The sequence below is a fragment of the Pseudorca crassidens genome, chromosome 15, assembly GCF_039906515.1.
Source record: "Pseudorca crassidens isolate mPseCra1 chromosome 15, mPseCra1.hap1, whole genome shotgun sequence".
NCBI lineage: Eukaryota > Metazoa > Chordata > Mammalia > Artiodactyla > Delphinidae > Pseudorca > Pseudorca crassidens.
This window is the reverse complement of record NC_090310.1, coordinates 62102751-62117448: the sequence shown is the minus strand read 5'-3', so window position 1 is coordinate 62117448 and position 14698 is coordinate 62102751. Positions and strand designations below refer to the sequence as shown.

Below are 14698 nucleotides of genomic sequence, written 5' to 3'. Positions count from 1 at the left end.
CCTCCTTCTGAGTTCCTCCCGGCATTGCTGAGGGTCCTCAGAACTACAGCAAATAGAAATGCAGCCTGCTTGGCTCAGGGACCTGGGCAGAGGGATGTTCTGAGCCTGGAGAGAAGGAAATTCATGAAAGCTGAACTCTCTCTTCAGGGAAGTGCACATTTTTGCATTTAATTTGAGGGGGGAGTGTTGGTCTCCTTTTATTTTCTCACTTTTAAACAAATGCTTATATAGCATTTATTTTATTTGTTTTTTTAAAAGAATAAATGTATTCATTTTTGGCTGCGTTGGGTCTTCGTTGCAGTGCATGTGCTTCTCATTGCGGTGGCTTCTCTTGTTGCGGAGCACGGGCTCTAGGTGCGCGGGCTTCAGTAGTTGTGGCTCGCGGGCTCTAGAGCACAGGTTCAGTAGTTGTGGCGCACGGACTTAGCTGCTCTGCGGCATGTGGGATCTTCCTGGACCAGGGCTTGAACCCGTGTCCCCTGCATTGGCAGGCGTATTCTTAACCACTGCACCATCACGGAAGTCCCATTATATAGCATTTATATTCCAGGCACTTCACAAACATTGTCATTTAATCCTCATGACAAACCAATGAAGTAGATACTATTAAAATCTCCATTTTACAGATGAGGAAACTGAGGCACAGAGAGCTTAAGTAAATTACCCAAAATCTCCCTACTCGGCAGTGGTAAGATTTGAACCCAGGAAATGTGGTTTGACTATGACATAAGGATGTTTCAGTACATTTAATCATTTAATCCTGAAGACTACAATGCAAGGAAGGTATAATTAATCCCATTTTATAGATGCAGAAGCTGAGGCTCAAGGCTATTTGGCAGCTTTGTTGTAGACCCAACAGGCTCTTCACTTCTTTGCTATACTTGCTGGACCCTGTGCCGGAGATTCTTGGTCTAGGGTGGTGCTACTCCGTATGGTAGCCATTTGCCGCAGGTAGCTATTGACCATTTAAAAGTGTGTCTAGGGTGACTGAGGAACTGAATTTTTCATTTTTTTTAATTTTAATTTTAAAACAGGTAAAACATTTTCTCCATTAAACAAACCTTAATTGTTTTGATACTTTAACATTCTTTACCCACTGACAATTTTACTTTAACCACTGACAATTTCGCTTCCATGCTGATTTGTGTCCAAACTAAGCATAAAATATATGCCAGATTTTGAAGATATTAGTATGAAAAAAATTTAGGTTATCTCATTAACAATTTTTTACTATCTGTTGAAATTATAATATGCTATATATATTGGATTAAATAAACTATATTATTAAAATTAATTTCACCTGTTTCCTTTTATGCTTCTTTAATGCATAACTAGAAAATCTGAAACTACATATTTGGTTTTGTTATGTTCTATTGAAAAGTGCTGGTCTAGAGAATTGGGATTTGATACCCCTAACAGTGATAAGGTCCCCAAACCTGGGGTCCATGCCCAAGGTACAGTTCCAGTGACCATACCCACAAGTCTTGGAGGAGGCTTCTGGGTTGCAAAGATTGTGAAATGTCCCTGGACATTGTGGGCACTGGAGTCAGCTGCCCCAGTTTCAAATCTCAAATCTGCTTCATATACTAAGCTGGGTGGTCGTGGGTAAGCCCCTCACCTTGACTCATCTATAGAATAGAAGTGACATTGCCCTTTTCACAGTTCCTTAAGTGTCCCAGGGCCTTTGCACTTACTCTTTCCTCCGTCTTCTCTCACATCTTTGCACTCCTCACCCCTTCTCTTCCTTAAGATCTTAGTTTAAACATCAACTTCCTGATGAGCCTTACTGAAAATAGCCAGCCCTCAGTCATATCTGATAGAGAATAAATTTATGCTATTCAAGAAAATACATGACACATGACCTATTTTAAATGATCTTGGTTTATTGATTTTATTTTCCTGAGAATGGTCTGTCTCCCCACTGATTTATAAGATCCGTGAGGGCAGGGATTAGTCAGTCTTGTTACTGCTGAGTTCCCAGCACTTAGAACAGGGTCTGACACAGCATGAAACAAAGTTAGGAATGTATAAGCAAACGCAGCCACAGTCTGGCTTCAGAGAGGTGCTGGGAAAACAACATCCCAGCCTTTCCTTGTCCCCTACAGCTGTGGGAGGGTCCAGCTGAGTCTAGGTCCTGGTGTAGAAAATGAGTTCATTCATCCCTCCCAGGCATGGGAGTCTCCAGGGTTAAATGAGATCCCAGAACCCCTTGCTGTGCCCTGAAGGCTCTGAGACACAGGTGAGCTGGTCCCTGGAGTTCTGCAACCAAGGAAACAAAGGTGACTCCACCTGCCTCCCATCAACCTCTGCCTGGAGGAGTTATTTTTCGACACTGGTGAATTCAGACATCAAGGCCTTAAAGGGATTGGACCCCCGGGGCTGCAGAGGGATGCTTCACCAAACAGTGAGTGGCACCTGGGCTTCCCACACCTGGGGTGCAAGTCCTGTTACGGGTGCCGTCCCTCTCTGAGCCTCCACTGTCTCCACTCTGTTTACTGAGCATCTACCATGTGCCACGCATTCTAAGCATTTAACATTTGTTAACTTATTTAATCCATTTCCTGAGGTAGCACAGTGGGTCTGGGCACAGTGGGTCTGGGCACACTTAGGCAGACCGGTTCCAGGGGACTTGCTCTTAACTACCAGGCTGCACTGCCTCTATTAAATGAGTGCTGTGAAGCCCACCAGAGCCCAGGCCTCCCCAGGGCACCACAGTGGTTCTGTTGAGCCCAGAGTCAGCTCCTAAGTCCGCGGTCTTTGCAAAGCTCCTGGGTTGCTTTCCCATAGCTGGGCCTCAGGCTGCCCCTTAGCAGAATGCGGGAGAATGGAGTTTCCTGCCTGCCCAGGGTTCTCCTAAACGCTTAATAAAGCAATGGTGGGCAAGTGCTTTATTACCGCGGGGGGGGGGGCACCCAGAAAACTGTCACGGTTTGCTCTTTTTCTCCTCCGCCCCGTCCTGAGAAAGAAGGATGTTCTTCTATTTCACAGATGGGAAAACTGAGACTCAGAAAAGCAAAATGCTTTTTCCAAGGTGATAGGGAGAGCCAGCCACCGGCATCGCTTTGAATCTTCGAATACGGGGCGGGAGGGGTAGGCAGGGGGCGGGGGTGGAAACAAGACACCCCTAGAGGGCCGGGAGGGGTTCCGGGACCGCAAGCTGACCGCACGGAAGGGGTGGGGCGGGGCGCCCGCGGAGGTGACCCCGGGGGGCGGGGCTCAGGGGATGGTGCAATCCCGGGCCTGAGGGCATCAGGCAGTGGCTGATTAGCTCAGGTTTACATCACCCGGGTCGGAGCTGTAGCCCGGCGCTCGGCGTCCCCGAGATATTTGCAGCAGAAGCGGCGGCGGCTCCGCACGCGTCCGGCTGCTGGGGACCGAAGCCAGAGCCCGACCCGGAGCCGAGCTCAGCCACGACGGAGCAGCGCGGGCCACCCGCGGGTGCCTGGGGACTCTGAGCTTGGCCGGCACCAGGACTTCGTCGCGCGCGAGGGCAGGGTACCCAGCGGGGGCGTGAGGCTGCGGCCGGAGGGGCTGAGGGGCGGCCGGGAGCCTCGGGGCGGCTGGGGTTGTCGCGTGTCACACGTACACACACACACATACACACAACTTTTAAGGAAACCCACGGTCCGGGGAGCGACCTGGGCTGAGTGTTCCCGCCGGGCCCAGGTGACGCGGCCCCACAGGGCGTGGGGTCGCCGAGCGTGGCCGATCAGGCTGGCGGGAGGATGCGTACCCACCGGGCGTGGCAGCGTGTCCCGGGGGCGGAGGGTGTGTAGTGTCCGCATTTGTGTGAGTGTGCGGTGGGCAGGGGAGTTGTGTGGCTGGGTGCGGGGAGGTCTGTGGGGGTCACTGGGGGAGCCTGTCTACCTGTGGAATGTGTCCTTGCGGATCTGCTGGGGTCCGCGTAGGCCAGTGGGGTCCGGGTGGGGCTGTGTCTCCGGGGACCTTGCGAGCTATGCGGAGGGCTGAGTACCGGGCGGCAGGTGCGGGCCGTGCGGGGACGGCGGTGCCCGTGGTGGGCGGGGGGGGGGGGCGGCGCAGGGTCAAAGGCAGCCAGGACGTGGCGTGAGGGCATGGACCACGGGTGTGACGGGCCTGACGGCTACCGGTTTGCGAGCTGTAGGATGCGCGCGTATTCTGTTGTTGCCGACTGTGTGTGTTGTACCTGTTGATTCTGGGGTGTGGGGGCGAGGCCTCTTATCTCAGCCCAGGGGCCCAGCCTCCTTGCCTTTGCCCGCCCCTCCCAGGCCCCTCGCCGGCCCTCGGTTTCCGCTGAACCTTCTGCTCCGGGACCCCCGCCCCTCCGCCGCTTCCTCTCCCACGGCTTCCGATCCCGGCTGCCGAGGACGGGGCGAGGCCGCCCACTGCCTTCGCTGTGGGGGCGTGGGGGCGGGGTGGGCGGGGGGTCAGACTGAGCGTGTGGCCTTGTTGGTATCCGTCCTGCAGTCGTGAGTATGATAGTTGGGAGAGCTCTGTGCGTGTGCGTGCAAGCTTGCCGGTGGAGGGCGAGGTGTGTGTCTCTTAATAATGTGGGTGCCCCTCTCTGCCTTGTATGTGTGCCTTGGCTGGCTGGCTTGGACAGAGTGTGTTTTGAGGGGGCGTGTGTACACCCGTCTGCCCTGGGTTGTGTGAGTGTGTGTGTTTGGTATGACCCGTCCTTATTCCCCTGGGAGTGTCAGGGAACAGCAAGAGGTAGAAATTAGGGGCTGCCTCCATCCTACTGCAGAGATTTTAGTCTTGCCCTGTGGCATGCAAATTCCCTTGTTCACCTATAGACTCAGTTACCCCATCTGTCCAATGGAGCTCATCCCAGGCCCTACCAGGCTCTGAGCCCTGGATAGGGCAAAAGCAGCCTGGGGTGCCGATGTGGCCACGGGAGAGCCACTCCAGGGAGTCTCAGGCTTTGCAGGGCACGAAGCATCTACACAGACAGGGATCATCTTGCTCTACTCTCTGAATAGCCAGTGCAGTAAGGAGTGTCATCCTAACCTCATCCCTGCAGAAGTTTCTGAGACTCCCAAGGGTAGCACTTCAGCATCTTCAGCTGTGAGTAATAATGATAATAATAATAACAAACCAACAGTAGTGACCATTTCCTGACACCTACCCTGCAACAGGGCCATGTTAATTTATTTGTATTTTCATTTCATCATTACAAAAATCTTATGGGGTTTGCATCCACTTTACAGATGAGGGAATGGAGGCTCAGGAATTTTGAAGAACTTGCCTAGGGCTCGCCAGCCAGGAAGGGTCTGAGCCAGGATGACATCCAGGGAATATCTGATTACGGTCACCCCCTAATGCATTCTTACCAAGATGGGATTATGGTCTTTCATTCGAGATGGGGGCTCCCTCCCTCCCAAGGCAGCCCATGCATTTGGGAGCCCATGCATTTGGCATGATTGGAGAGATGGGCTTCAGTCAGAGAACTGACTGAGTGATGTTTCCCCCTAATCCTGCCTAGGACTGTTGGGAAGGTCTTCACATGGCTGAAGTCTATCTCCCTCTCACACCTCATACCTGGGCCTCCTTGTTCCTCATCTGGAGCCTGGATGGGTGGGCAGACGGGTCCTGGAGAGAACCTTTCCTCCCTGACATGCCTTTGCACTCTCCTCCACCCACCACACACACGGTGACACAGCTGTACCCGGGGTGGGGGTGCGGGGTGCTTCCTCTGAAGTTGAATGAGTGAATCTTGGGGCTTTGAGAGACCTCCCCTCCCTGCCTCATTCTCACCTGATGGTAAAACTGAGCTGGCTGGTGGACTAACTCTGCATGTAAACAAAGTTCACATTTTAAAAAAGAAATAACACCTCATCTGTTTTGAAATACTCAAGCACTAAGTGAATGTGGAATCTTTATTTTAAATTATTGAAATTGAAAATTCCCTTGCGTCCCTACCAAATCCCTTCCTCTTCTGGAGTCTCTCAGGAGGCCAGAAGCTACTGAATTTAGTCTGGGTCCTTCCAGACCTTTTCCTGTGCATTTACACACCTATATATACAAATATGCAGATACATCATATTACATGCTGGTGGGTTTTTTTACATAAATGAGATCATCTTGGGTACACTGTTCAGCAGCTAGCTTTGTTCACTTGACAATAAGTATATTCATTCCAGAACATCCATTCATATGTAAATTCAGTATACACTTCATTGATTCATCATCCTTCATCATCCCTACTCCCCCTCCCCCTCCTTGCATCCCTCCCTACCTTTCAGAGGTAATAGCTGCCTATACTACAGCACTCAACAGATACAGTGCAAAGTCTCTCTTCCTCCCTCTCACCAACCATCAAATCTACCTCTCCACTGTGCTTTTTTTTCACTTAACATTTCACTCTGGAGATCTTTCCAATTAGCACATAAAGAATTTCCTCAGTCTTTTATATGGCTACAACTGTTCCACATATAGAGAAATATAATGTATTTAACCAGTCTCCTAATGATGGGCATTTAATTGTTTCTATCACATGGGCTGTAGGGATAACCTTGTACTTGCATCATTGCATCAGTATGTAGAGAGTTCCTGGTCTTTTTCAGAGCTGTATAGTATTCCACTGTGTGGCTCTACCGTGATGTTTTAACCAGTCTTCTACTGCTGGACATCTGGGGGAATTTCCTGCTTTTTGCTGGTAGACGCAAGGCTCTGATTAGCAGCCTTTCACATGTTTAATTTTTTGGTAGGCATTTAAATTGGAGGATAAATTCCCAGAAGTGGGACACCCAGCCAAGGGTATATGCATTTGTCCATTTAATGCATACCGCCAAGTCACCCTTCATAAAGCCTGTGCCAGTGTATCCTCCACCAGCAGACGAAAAGAGGGGACACCGAGCAGCCTCATTTTAGTGCTTTTCTCCCCTTCTTTCTAGATGCAAGCCACCTCTCTGGCTGTTCCTGAGGGTGCCCCCTCCAGGAAGAAGCGGTTGGAGTTGGATGATGACCTAGACACTGAGTGTCCCACCCAGAAACATGCTCGATGTGGGCCCCAGCCCGGGCTGCCCTCCTGCCAACTGCCCCTGAGCCCACCCCCTGCTCCAGTTCACACCCCTGCTGTGACCACTGCCTCCAGGCTTGGACCCTATGTTCTCCTGGAGCCTGAGGAGGGCAGCCGGACCTACCGCACCCTGCACTGCCCCACAGGCACGGAGTACATCTGCAAGGTACATGCCCCAGGGACCACTGTCCCCAAGCATCACAGGGGGCTGGGAAAGGATTGCCAGGGCTGAGGGACCCTTATATTAATTTAGTTCTGTTTTTGTTGGGGAAGCAACCAGTGAATCCCCAGCTCTCTGTCAAGCTCCAGGCTGGGCTGAAACCGAGAGGTAAACCAGATGGTCCCAGCCCTGGGGGAGTTCACAGCTTAGGCCCCATAGTATGATAAATGTTGCTGGGGTGGAGCTTAGGGGCCATGAGAGCACAGAGAAGCCTCTAGTGTATTCAAAGGCAGAGTCAGAAAAGGCTGAGTAGGAGTCAGCCAGGGAAAAGTGGGAGAAGGGAGTTCCAGGCAGGGGAAACAGAGGCCTACAGGATTGAGGGCAAGGCACTTCAGAGAATTAAAAGGACTTCATTGTGGCCGGAGTGGAGAGGGGGTGCAGACAGGGCCAGCAGATGAGAGCTTGCAGCCACTGGTTGTGAAAGCATTAGGAAGAAGCCCCCACTAGGCTGTGGGGAGCCATTTAAAGTATTTGCACAGGGTAAGATGAGATATGGTAGACATCAGAACTCCTGGGAACCTGGAGGTCATTGGGCCTACCAGTGGCCATTTTACAGATGGAAAGACTGAGGTCAAGAGGAGAAGGGCCATGCATGAAGCCACATGGCATCAAGCCTGGATCCTAGGGCACAGTCCAGGGTTCCTGACAGAAATCAGAGTTCTTGGCAGAATTCAGGCAACAGGCAGGGCCAAGTGACCCATACAGGACACTGCCAGGTCTCAGCTCACAAGGACAGAGATGAGAAAGCATAATCGTAGGTGTTTACTGTGCACCAGGTACTATGTTGATTGTCTAGTCTGCATCACTCCTCTAATCTTCACATAGTCTATGAGGTAGCTACTATTATTGGGCCCATTCTAGAGATAGAGGACAGGCTCTGAGGTTCAGAAAGCTGTGGTTACTTGCCACCTCACAAAGCCAAGAGGTGTCAGAGCTGAGATTGGGCCCAAGCAGGTTAAGCCCAGAGCCGTGGGCCTCATGCTAGGACAGGTGGTTCAGATACAGGCAGGGCAGGTTTGCTCTGGTGGGCAGGGGTAAGGAGGATAGGGAGACCCAGGTACACAGGGAGGGGTAGAAGGGGGCTGGGTCCCCTTGGGAAGGCACAGAGAGGCAGAGGGACTGAAGCCTCCATCCAACTGGGAGGAGCAGCAACGGTGGCTCCAGCTCCTGTTGATGGGGGTGCAGCGGGCAGGGCCAGATCTGGACATCACACTGGGCTCTGGGCTGCCTGATGCTGGTCCCCAGGGCTACCCCAGGTGCTCTAAGGAACCCCTGAACTCTGGGTCCCCTTCCTGCAGCACCACAGGTTTTTTTCTGTTCCCCTGGGGAGGGAGGTCCATGCTGAGAGGAACGACCATGGCAAGCTGGAGCCAGAAGCACCGTGCTTTCACATGGCCCTGGACATTTAGGAACATGTAAAGAAATCTTCTGGGATGTGCCTGTTCCTATGTCCAGCGTGAGCTGTGGGGGCCGACCTGCCGTTTCCACATTGCCTAGGCTTTTCTGGTCGGTGTGTAGAAAGATCTACATCCTGTCTTCCTAGATTATTGCCTTATTCATTAATTCAGCAAACTCTCAGTGAGCACTTGTACGTGCCGTGCACCATGCACCATGTACCATGCTGTGGCTCAAAAGTAGACCAAGCTCTGCCCCCACAGTTCGCGCTGGGGGTGAATGAGTAAAATATACATCAGGTGATCTTAACTGCTATGGAGAAAAACTAGGAGATGGGAGAGAAGGGAGTGGGGAGGGGAGGGGGTGAAGGTGATCTTAGCTGGGAAGTCCAGAAAGACCTCTTTGAGGAGGTGACTTTGAGCAGTGACTAGTGCACTGGGGGAGCCAGCCCTGTGGGTATCTAGAGGAGAACATTCAGGTGGCAGGAAAAGCAAGTGCAAATGCTCAGAGGCAGGGATGCGCTTGCCCTGACTTTTAAAAACGTCTCCGTTTTTGGATTATTGCCTCCAAGCCACCCCAACTGTTTTGTTTTAACACATCTACTTACATTTTTTCATGGATTAAATATATATATGCTTTAGTTATTTATTTTTACTTTCTGTGTGTCACAGACAAAATAACAAGCAAAGGGTTTAAAGGCAGATAAACCAAAGTGAGTAGACTGCTCTACCACTGATTAGCTGTGTGGCTTCCAAGTCACCTTCCTCTGAACATCCTTTCAGGAATATGGCAAGGTTTCCATCTAATGTCCATAAAGCCCCTAGCATCTTTCCCCACAACCTCCCCACTCTCACCACGGGCCCCACCCTCCTCCCCCACCCCATTCTAGCCATACTGATCTTTGGCTGGGTTTCTAGAGCAGCTCAGGTTCTTTCCTGCCTCAGGGCCTTTGCACTTCCTGTGCCTCCCACCTAGAAAGCTTATCCCTTGGGCACCTCAGTCATTCAGGTCACTTCCTCAGAGTCCCTTCCAGACTACACTTTCTAAAATAGGTGCCTCCTGCCAGAATGCTCTTTATTCCAGCATTCCTTTGCAATTCTTATCAGAATTTGTAAGCATTTAGTTTTTTTGGCCTGTTTACTGTCTCATGTATTGGACTATGGGCACCAGGAGGGCGGGGACCATGGCTGTCAGTCAAGTTAGCGCCCCAGTGGCTGGTACAGGTAGGCATTCAATGCCTGCTTGTGGAATAAAGGAAAGGGTGGGTGGGCAGTGAATCCTAGAGAATGGTAGCCATATTGATGATGAGGGGAAGGATGAGTTACTTCTGCATGATCTCCTCTTTTGGATGCCCTCTGTTTGCGGGGGTTATTTTTGTTCAGGTTACCTGTTATTTTAAATTATCTGAGGTTTAAGGCCATATGAGCTCGCAGCTAAGAGCCCGGATGATGGAGAACAGGGATTCAGTCTCAGCTCTGTCCCTTGCTGGCCGTGTGGCCCTCCGCTTGGTCAGGATTGAGTGACCTGCTGCTGAAGTGCTGGGGCACAAGGCCCAGCACACAGTAGTTGGCTGTGACTGGCTGCAAGGCCGACCTGGGCCCCACGGGGTCCCCACCCGTGTTCACACCATGCTCCCACAGGTGTACCCGGCCTGTGAGGCCCTGGCGGTGCTGGAGCCATACTTGCGGCTGCCCCACCACTGCCATGTGGCCCGGCCGGTGGAGGTCCTGACAGGCACGCGGCACCTCTACGCCTTCTTCCCACGGCCGCATGGGGACATGCACAGCCTGGTGCGGCGCCGGCGGCGCCTCCTGGAGCCCGAGGCCGCAGCTCTCTTCCGCCAGATGGCCACCATCCTGGCACACTGCCACCAGCACGGGCTGGTCCTGCGCGACCTCAAGCTGCAGCGCTTCATCTTTACTGACCCGGAGAGGTGAGCGTGGCCACGGATAAGGCCTTGACTGATGTTCTGGTCACAGTTAGATTGAGGTTATGCATTTTTGGCAAGAATACCACAGAAGCCATAGGGTCTTCTCAGCCCATCCTATCAGGAGATATGGGCCGCTGATACGGATTGCTGTGATGTTAACCTCAATCTTTGGTTAACTTGGCTTCTGCCGAGTTTCTCCACTGGAAGTTTCCTAATTTACCATTTATAATTAATAAATACCTTGGGGGCTTCCCTGGTGGCGCAGTGGTTGAGAGTCCGCCTGCCAATGCAGGGGACACTGGTTCGTGCCCCAGTCCGGGAAGATCCCACATGCCGTGGAGCGGCTGGGCCCGTGAGCCATGGCCACTGAGCCTGCACGTCCGGAGACTGTGCTCCACAACGGGAGAGGTCACAACAGTGAGAGGCCCGCGTACCGCCAAAAAAAAATTAAAATTAAAAAAAATAATAATAAATACCTTGGGCAATACCTTGTAATTAATCTGTACTATGAGGTTCTTTAGGGCTCTGCATGTAAATATCCTGTTTCTCCTTAAACTTTCACCCACTAATTTCAGCCACCATCCATTCTGCCTGTAGCAGTTATTCCTAGGATGTTTGCCTAAGGGTGGTTTTCTAATTCCTTTTACATTCTATACTAAAATGAACATGCTTTTAGTAAGAAGTAGAATGTAAATTTTATAATGATTTTTAAGCTAATACACAGCTTCAAATAATTTTGAGCTTAGGGTAAGTACAACACCCCCAGACCACCCAGAAGTGAGAAAAGTACTTTCTTCCCTTTTCAAGGCAATAGTTTGAGAAGCACCATCAGAAGAGAGATGGTGGAATCAAAGAAACCTGGGTTCAAATTCTGGTTCTACTTTTTAACTTGCAATTTGTCCTTGAGCAATGGCTTCACCTGACTGAAGCTTGACTTCTTTTTTTTTTTTTTTTTTTTTTGCGGTACGCGGGCCTCTCACTGTTGTGGTCTCTCCCGTTGCGGAGCACAGGCTCCGGACGCGCAGGCTCAGCGGCCAGGCTCATGGGCCCAGTTGCTCCGCGGCATGTGGGATCTTCCTGGACCGGGGCACGAACCCGTGTCCCCTGCATCGGCAGGCGGACTCTCAATCACTGCGCCACCAGGGAAGCCCCGAACCTTGACTTCTTTATCTGAAAAATGGGCCAATAGTGCTAACACCTCAGCCCACCCCCTGTGCAGTGATTCACAGGACTAGTCAGCATTTTCAGACAGGCACCCAGGAAGTGGTGTCATGGGAACAAGATTAAAGCAGTGGTAATAGTATGCTTCCTATTAAAGTAGTCTAGAGTGCTCGGTGGGAGTTATTTATTTATTTATAATTTATTTATTTATTTATTTATGGCTGCGTTGGGTCTTCATTGCTGCACACGGGCTTTCTCTAGTTGTGGCTAGCGGGGGCTACTATTTGTTGCGGTGCGCGGGCTCCTCATTGTGGTGGCTTCTCTTGTTGCCAAGCACAGGCTCTAGGCACGTGGGCTTCAATAGTTGTGGCACGCAGTCTCAGTAGTTATGGCACACGGGCTTAGTTGCTCTTCAGCATGTGGGATCGTCCCAGACCAGGGCTCGAACCCACGTCCCCTGCAGTGGCAGGCAGATTCTTAACCACGGTGCCACCAGGGAAGCGCCGTGGGAGTTATTTAAAGCAGAAGTTGCAAATGGGGGTCTACACACCCTTTTTTTTTGCCCCACATTCCTGTTCGTTTGTGTTTTTAATTAAAATTGGTTGCGGGAATCCGCGGGTGGTCCAGTGGTTGGGACTCTAGGCTTCCACTGCGGGGGCCCCAAGTTTGATCCCTGGTCAGGGAACTGGAATCCCACAGGCCACGCGGCATGGCCAAAAAATTTTAAAAAAGAAGGGACTTTCCTGGTGGTCCAATGGTTATCCACGCTCCCAATGCAGGGGCCCCCCGTTCGATCCCTGGTCAGGGAACTAAGATCCTACATACCTCAACTAAGCCCGCGTGCCGCAACTACTGAGCCTGCACCACAACTAGAGAGCCCGTGTACCACAATAAAGACCCAGTGCAGCCAAAATTAATTAATTAAAAAAATAAATAAAATTGGTTGCTAACTTTTTAAAAGCTGGGATTTTTTTCATTAAACTATGATCTCTGACTTCTCTTGTGGAAAAGGGGGCCATGGAGCCACCTGGGAACTACATAAGCAGCTCGTAGCGCTGGCTCTGGGCCGGAGAGAGCTTCAGTCCCAGCCCTGCTTCCCGCGGCTGCAAAATGGCCTCTTCCTCATCGGTTGTATGAGGGTGAAATGACATACGCCAGGCAGAAGCTCAGCCCAGGGTCAGGTTCGCAGTGGCCACTCCAAATACTGACTGTAATGTTGTTAGTGGCGCCCTTTTTAGGCAGGGTTTGTGCTGAGATAGTTGGCACAGTCCCCACTTCCTACTTCTAATTTTGTTACCTGCCTAGACCCTAAGTTTGCATCTAGCTTAATAGAGGCTTAATGCCCTCAGCCACCTCACGCACCTCCCCACACCGGGCCCCCGCCCCACAGACTGTTGGGAAATGTGTTCCTCTCAGAGTCCTAGTTCAAATTTAATTGCTCTGTGACCTTAAGACATGACTTAATCTCTCTGAGCCTAGACTTCCTCATGTGTAATACGGCATTAATCAATCATCCAGCCTCACAGGACTGGCTCATGTCTGGCAAATGCCAGCAGGCACTTGGGAAATGGATGCCATTAAGTGTGACAATGTGGGGTGGTGGCGTGGGGGTCCCACTATCTGACCCCCTGTCTCTCCCCCTGCACAGGACAAAGCTGGTGCTGGAGAACCTGGAGGACGCCTGTGTGCTGACCGGGCCTGACGACTCCTTGTGGGACAAGCACGCGTGCCCAGCCTATGTGGGCCCCGAGATCCTCAGTTCCCAGCCATCCTACTCCGGCAAGGCGGCAGACGTCTGGAGCCTGGGCGTGGCCCTCTTCACCATGCTGGCTGGCCACTACCCCTTCCAGGACTCAGAGCCTGCTCTGCTCTTCGGCAAGATCCGCCGTGGGGCCTTCGCCCTGCCCGAGGGCCTCTCGGCCCCGGCCCGCTGCCTGGTCCGCTGCCTCCTCCGAAGGGAGCCAGCTGAGCGGCTCACGGCCTCAGGCATCCTGCTGCACCCTTGGCTGCGGGAGAATGTGGTCCCTACACCCCCCTCGCGATCCAGCGTCTGCGAGGCTGACCAGGTGGTCCCAGAAGGGCTGGGGCTGGAGGAGGCAGAGGAGGAGGGAGAGAGAGATGTGTGTCTCTACGGCTAACGCGACCCTACTGGACTCTCAGCCCCAGACTGCCAGTTGAGGCTGGGGTATCTCTAAGCTCTCTCCTGCCTCTTTGAACTGAGCCGAACCTTAAGTGCCTTCTGGGAGGGAGAGAGGAGGAGGTGTGCGTGGAGCGTGCTGGACGCACACACCTGTGCACATGAGCTCGTGCCTCACCGAGTCCTCGGGAGCTCACTGTGCCAAGTGCCACTCCCAGTGCTGGGAACACAGCAGTGAACGACAGAGACAAAACTCCTGCTCACAGAGTTGACAACACTTTCCAGGCCCACTGGGCAGTGTCTACACTGAGCACCCACAGTGCAGGTATCGGCATCCACTCATGCTGATGCCCAGGTACCTCTGACATGGGACAGTCCCTTACACAAACAACCGAGCTGCCTTTGTATCTTGCACCTTTTCAGAGAAAGGGAAGCATCCCTGTGCCAAAGGCTCCAGGCCCCTCCCCTGTAACTCAGGACTCTAGAGCCCAGACCATGCTGGGAATTGTGCCCCCAGCAGCTCTGTCCTCTTGGTCAAGGGCTTCTCCATCCAGGCCTGAGCCAAGGATTTGGGCTGGAAGATCAAGAGTGCAAATGGTGAGGCTGGTCTTCATCTAACTCAAAGAGTAGTTTGGAGTGAAGGGCCAGGCCTGTCCACCTCAGTGGCCCCTGACCTGAGCACCAGAGTTGGGGGCCGGGATCAGGCAGGTTCTGTCCCCTGACCTCCTGAAAAGTCCCAAGCTCTGTTCTGGGGACACTTGGGGTCCAGGACCCTATGTCAACACTGTGGGATTTGGATGCCATGAGTATATGTTTTTATCTTGTGCCTAATAAAGGAATTATGAAGTACTGTCA

The 14698-nt window shown here is 52.0% G+C and overlaps 1 protein-coding gene across 1 annotated transcript; it reads left to right on the top strand.

The window, feature by feature from the left end:
- Positions 1 to 3252: 3252 nt before the first annotated feature.
- On the top strand, positions 3253 to 14698 carry TRIB3 (tribbles pseudokinase 3). The gene is made up of 4 exons (XM_067707738.1): positions 3253 to 3495; positions 6876 to 7166; positions 10256 to 10548; positions 13355 to 14698. Exons 2-4 carry the CDS (start codon positions 6876 to 6878, stop codon positions 13842 to 13844), a joined length of 1074 nt encoding a protein of 357 aa, XP_067563839.1. The 5' UTR covers positions 3253 to 3495; the 3' UTR covers positions 13845 to 14698.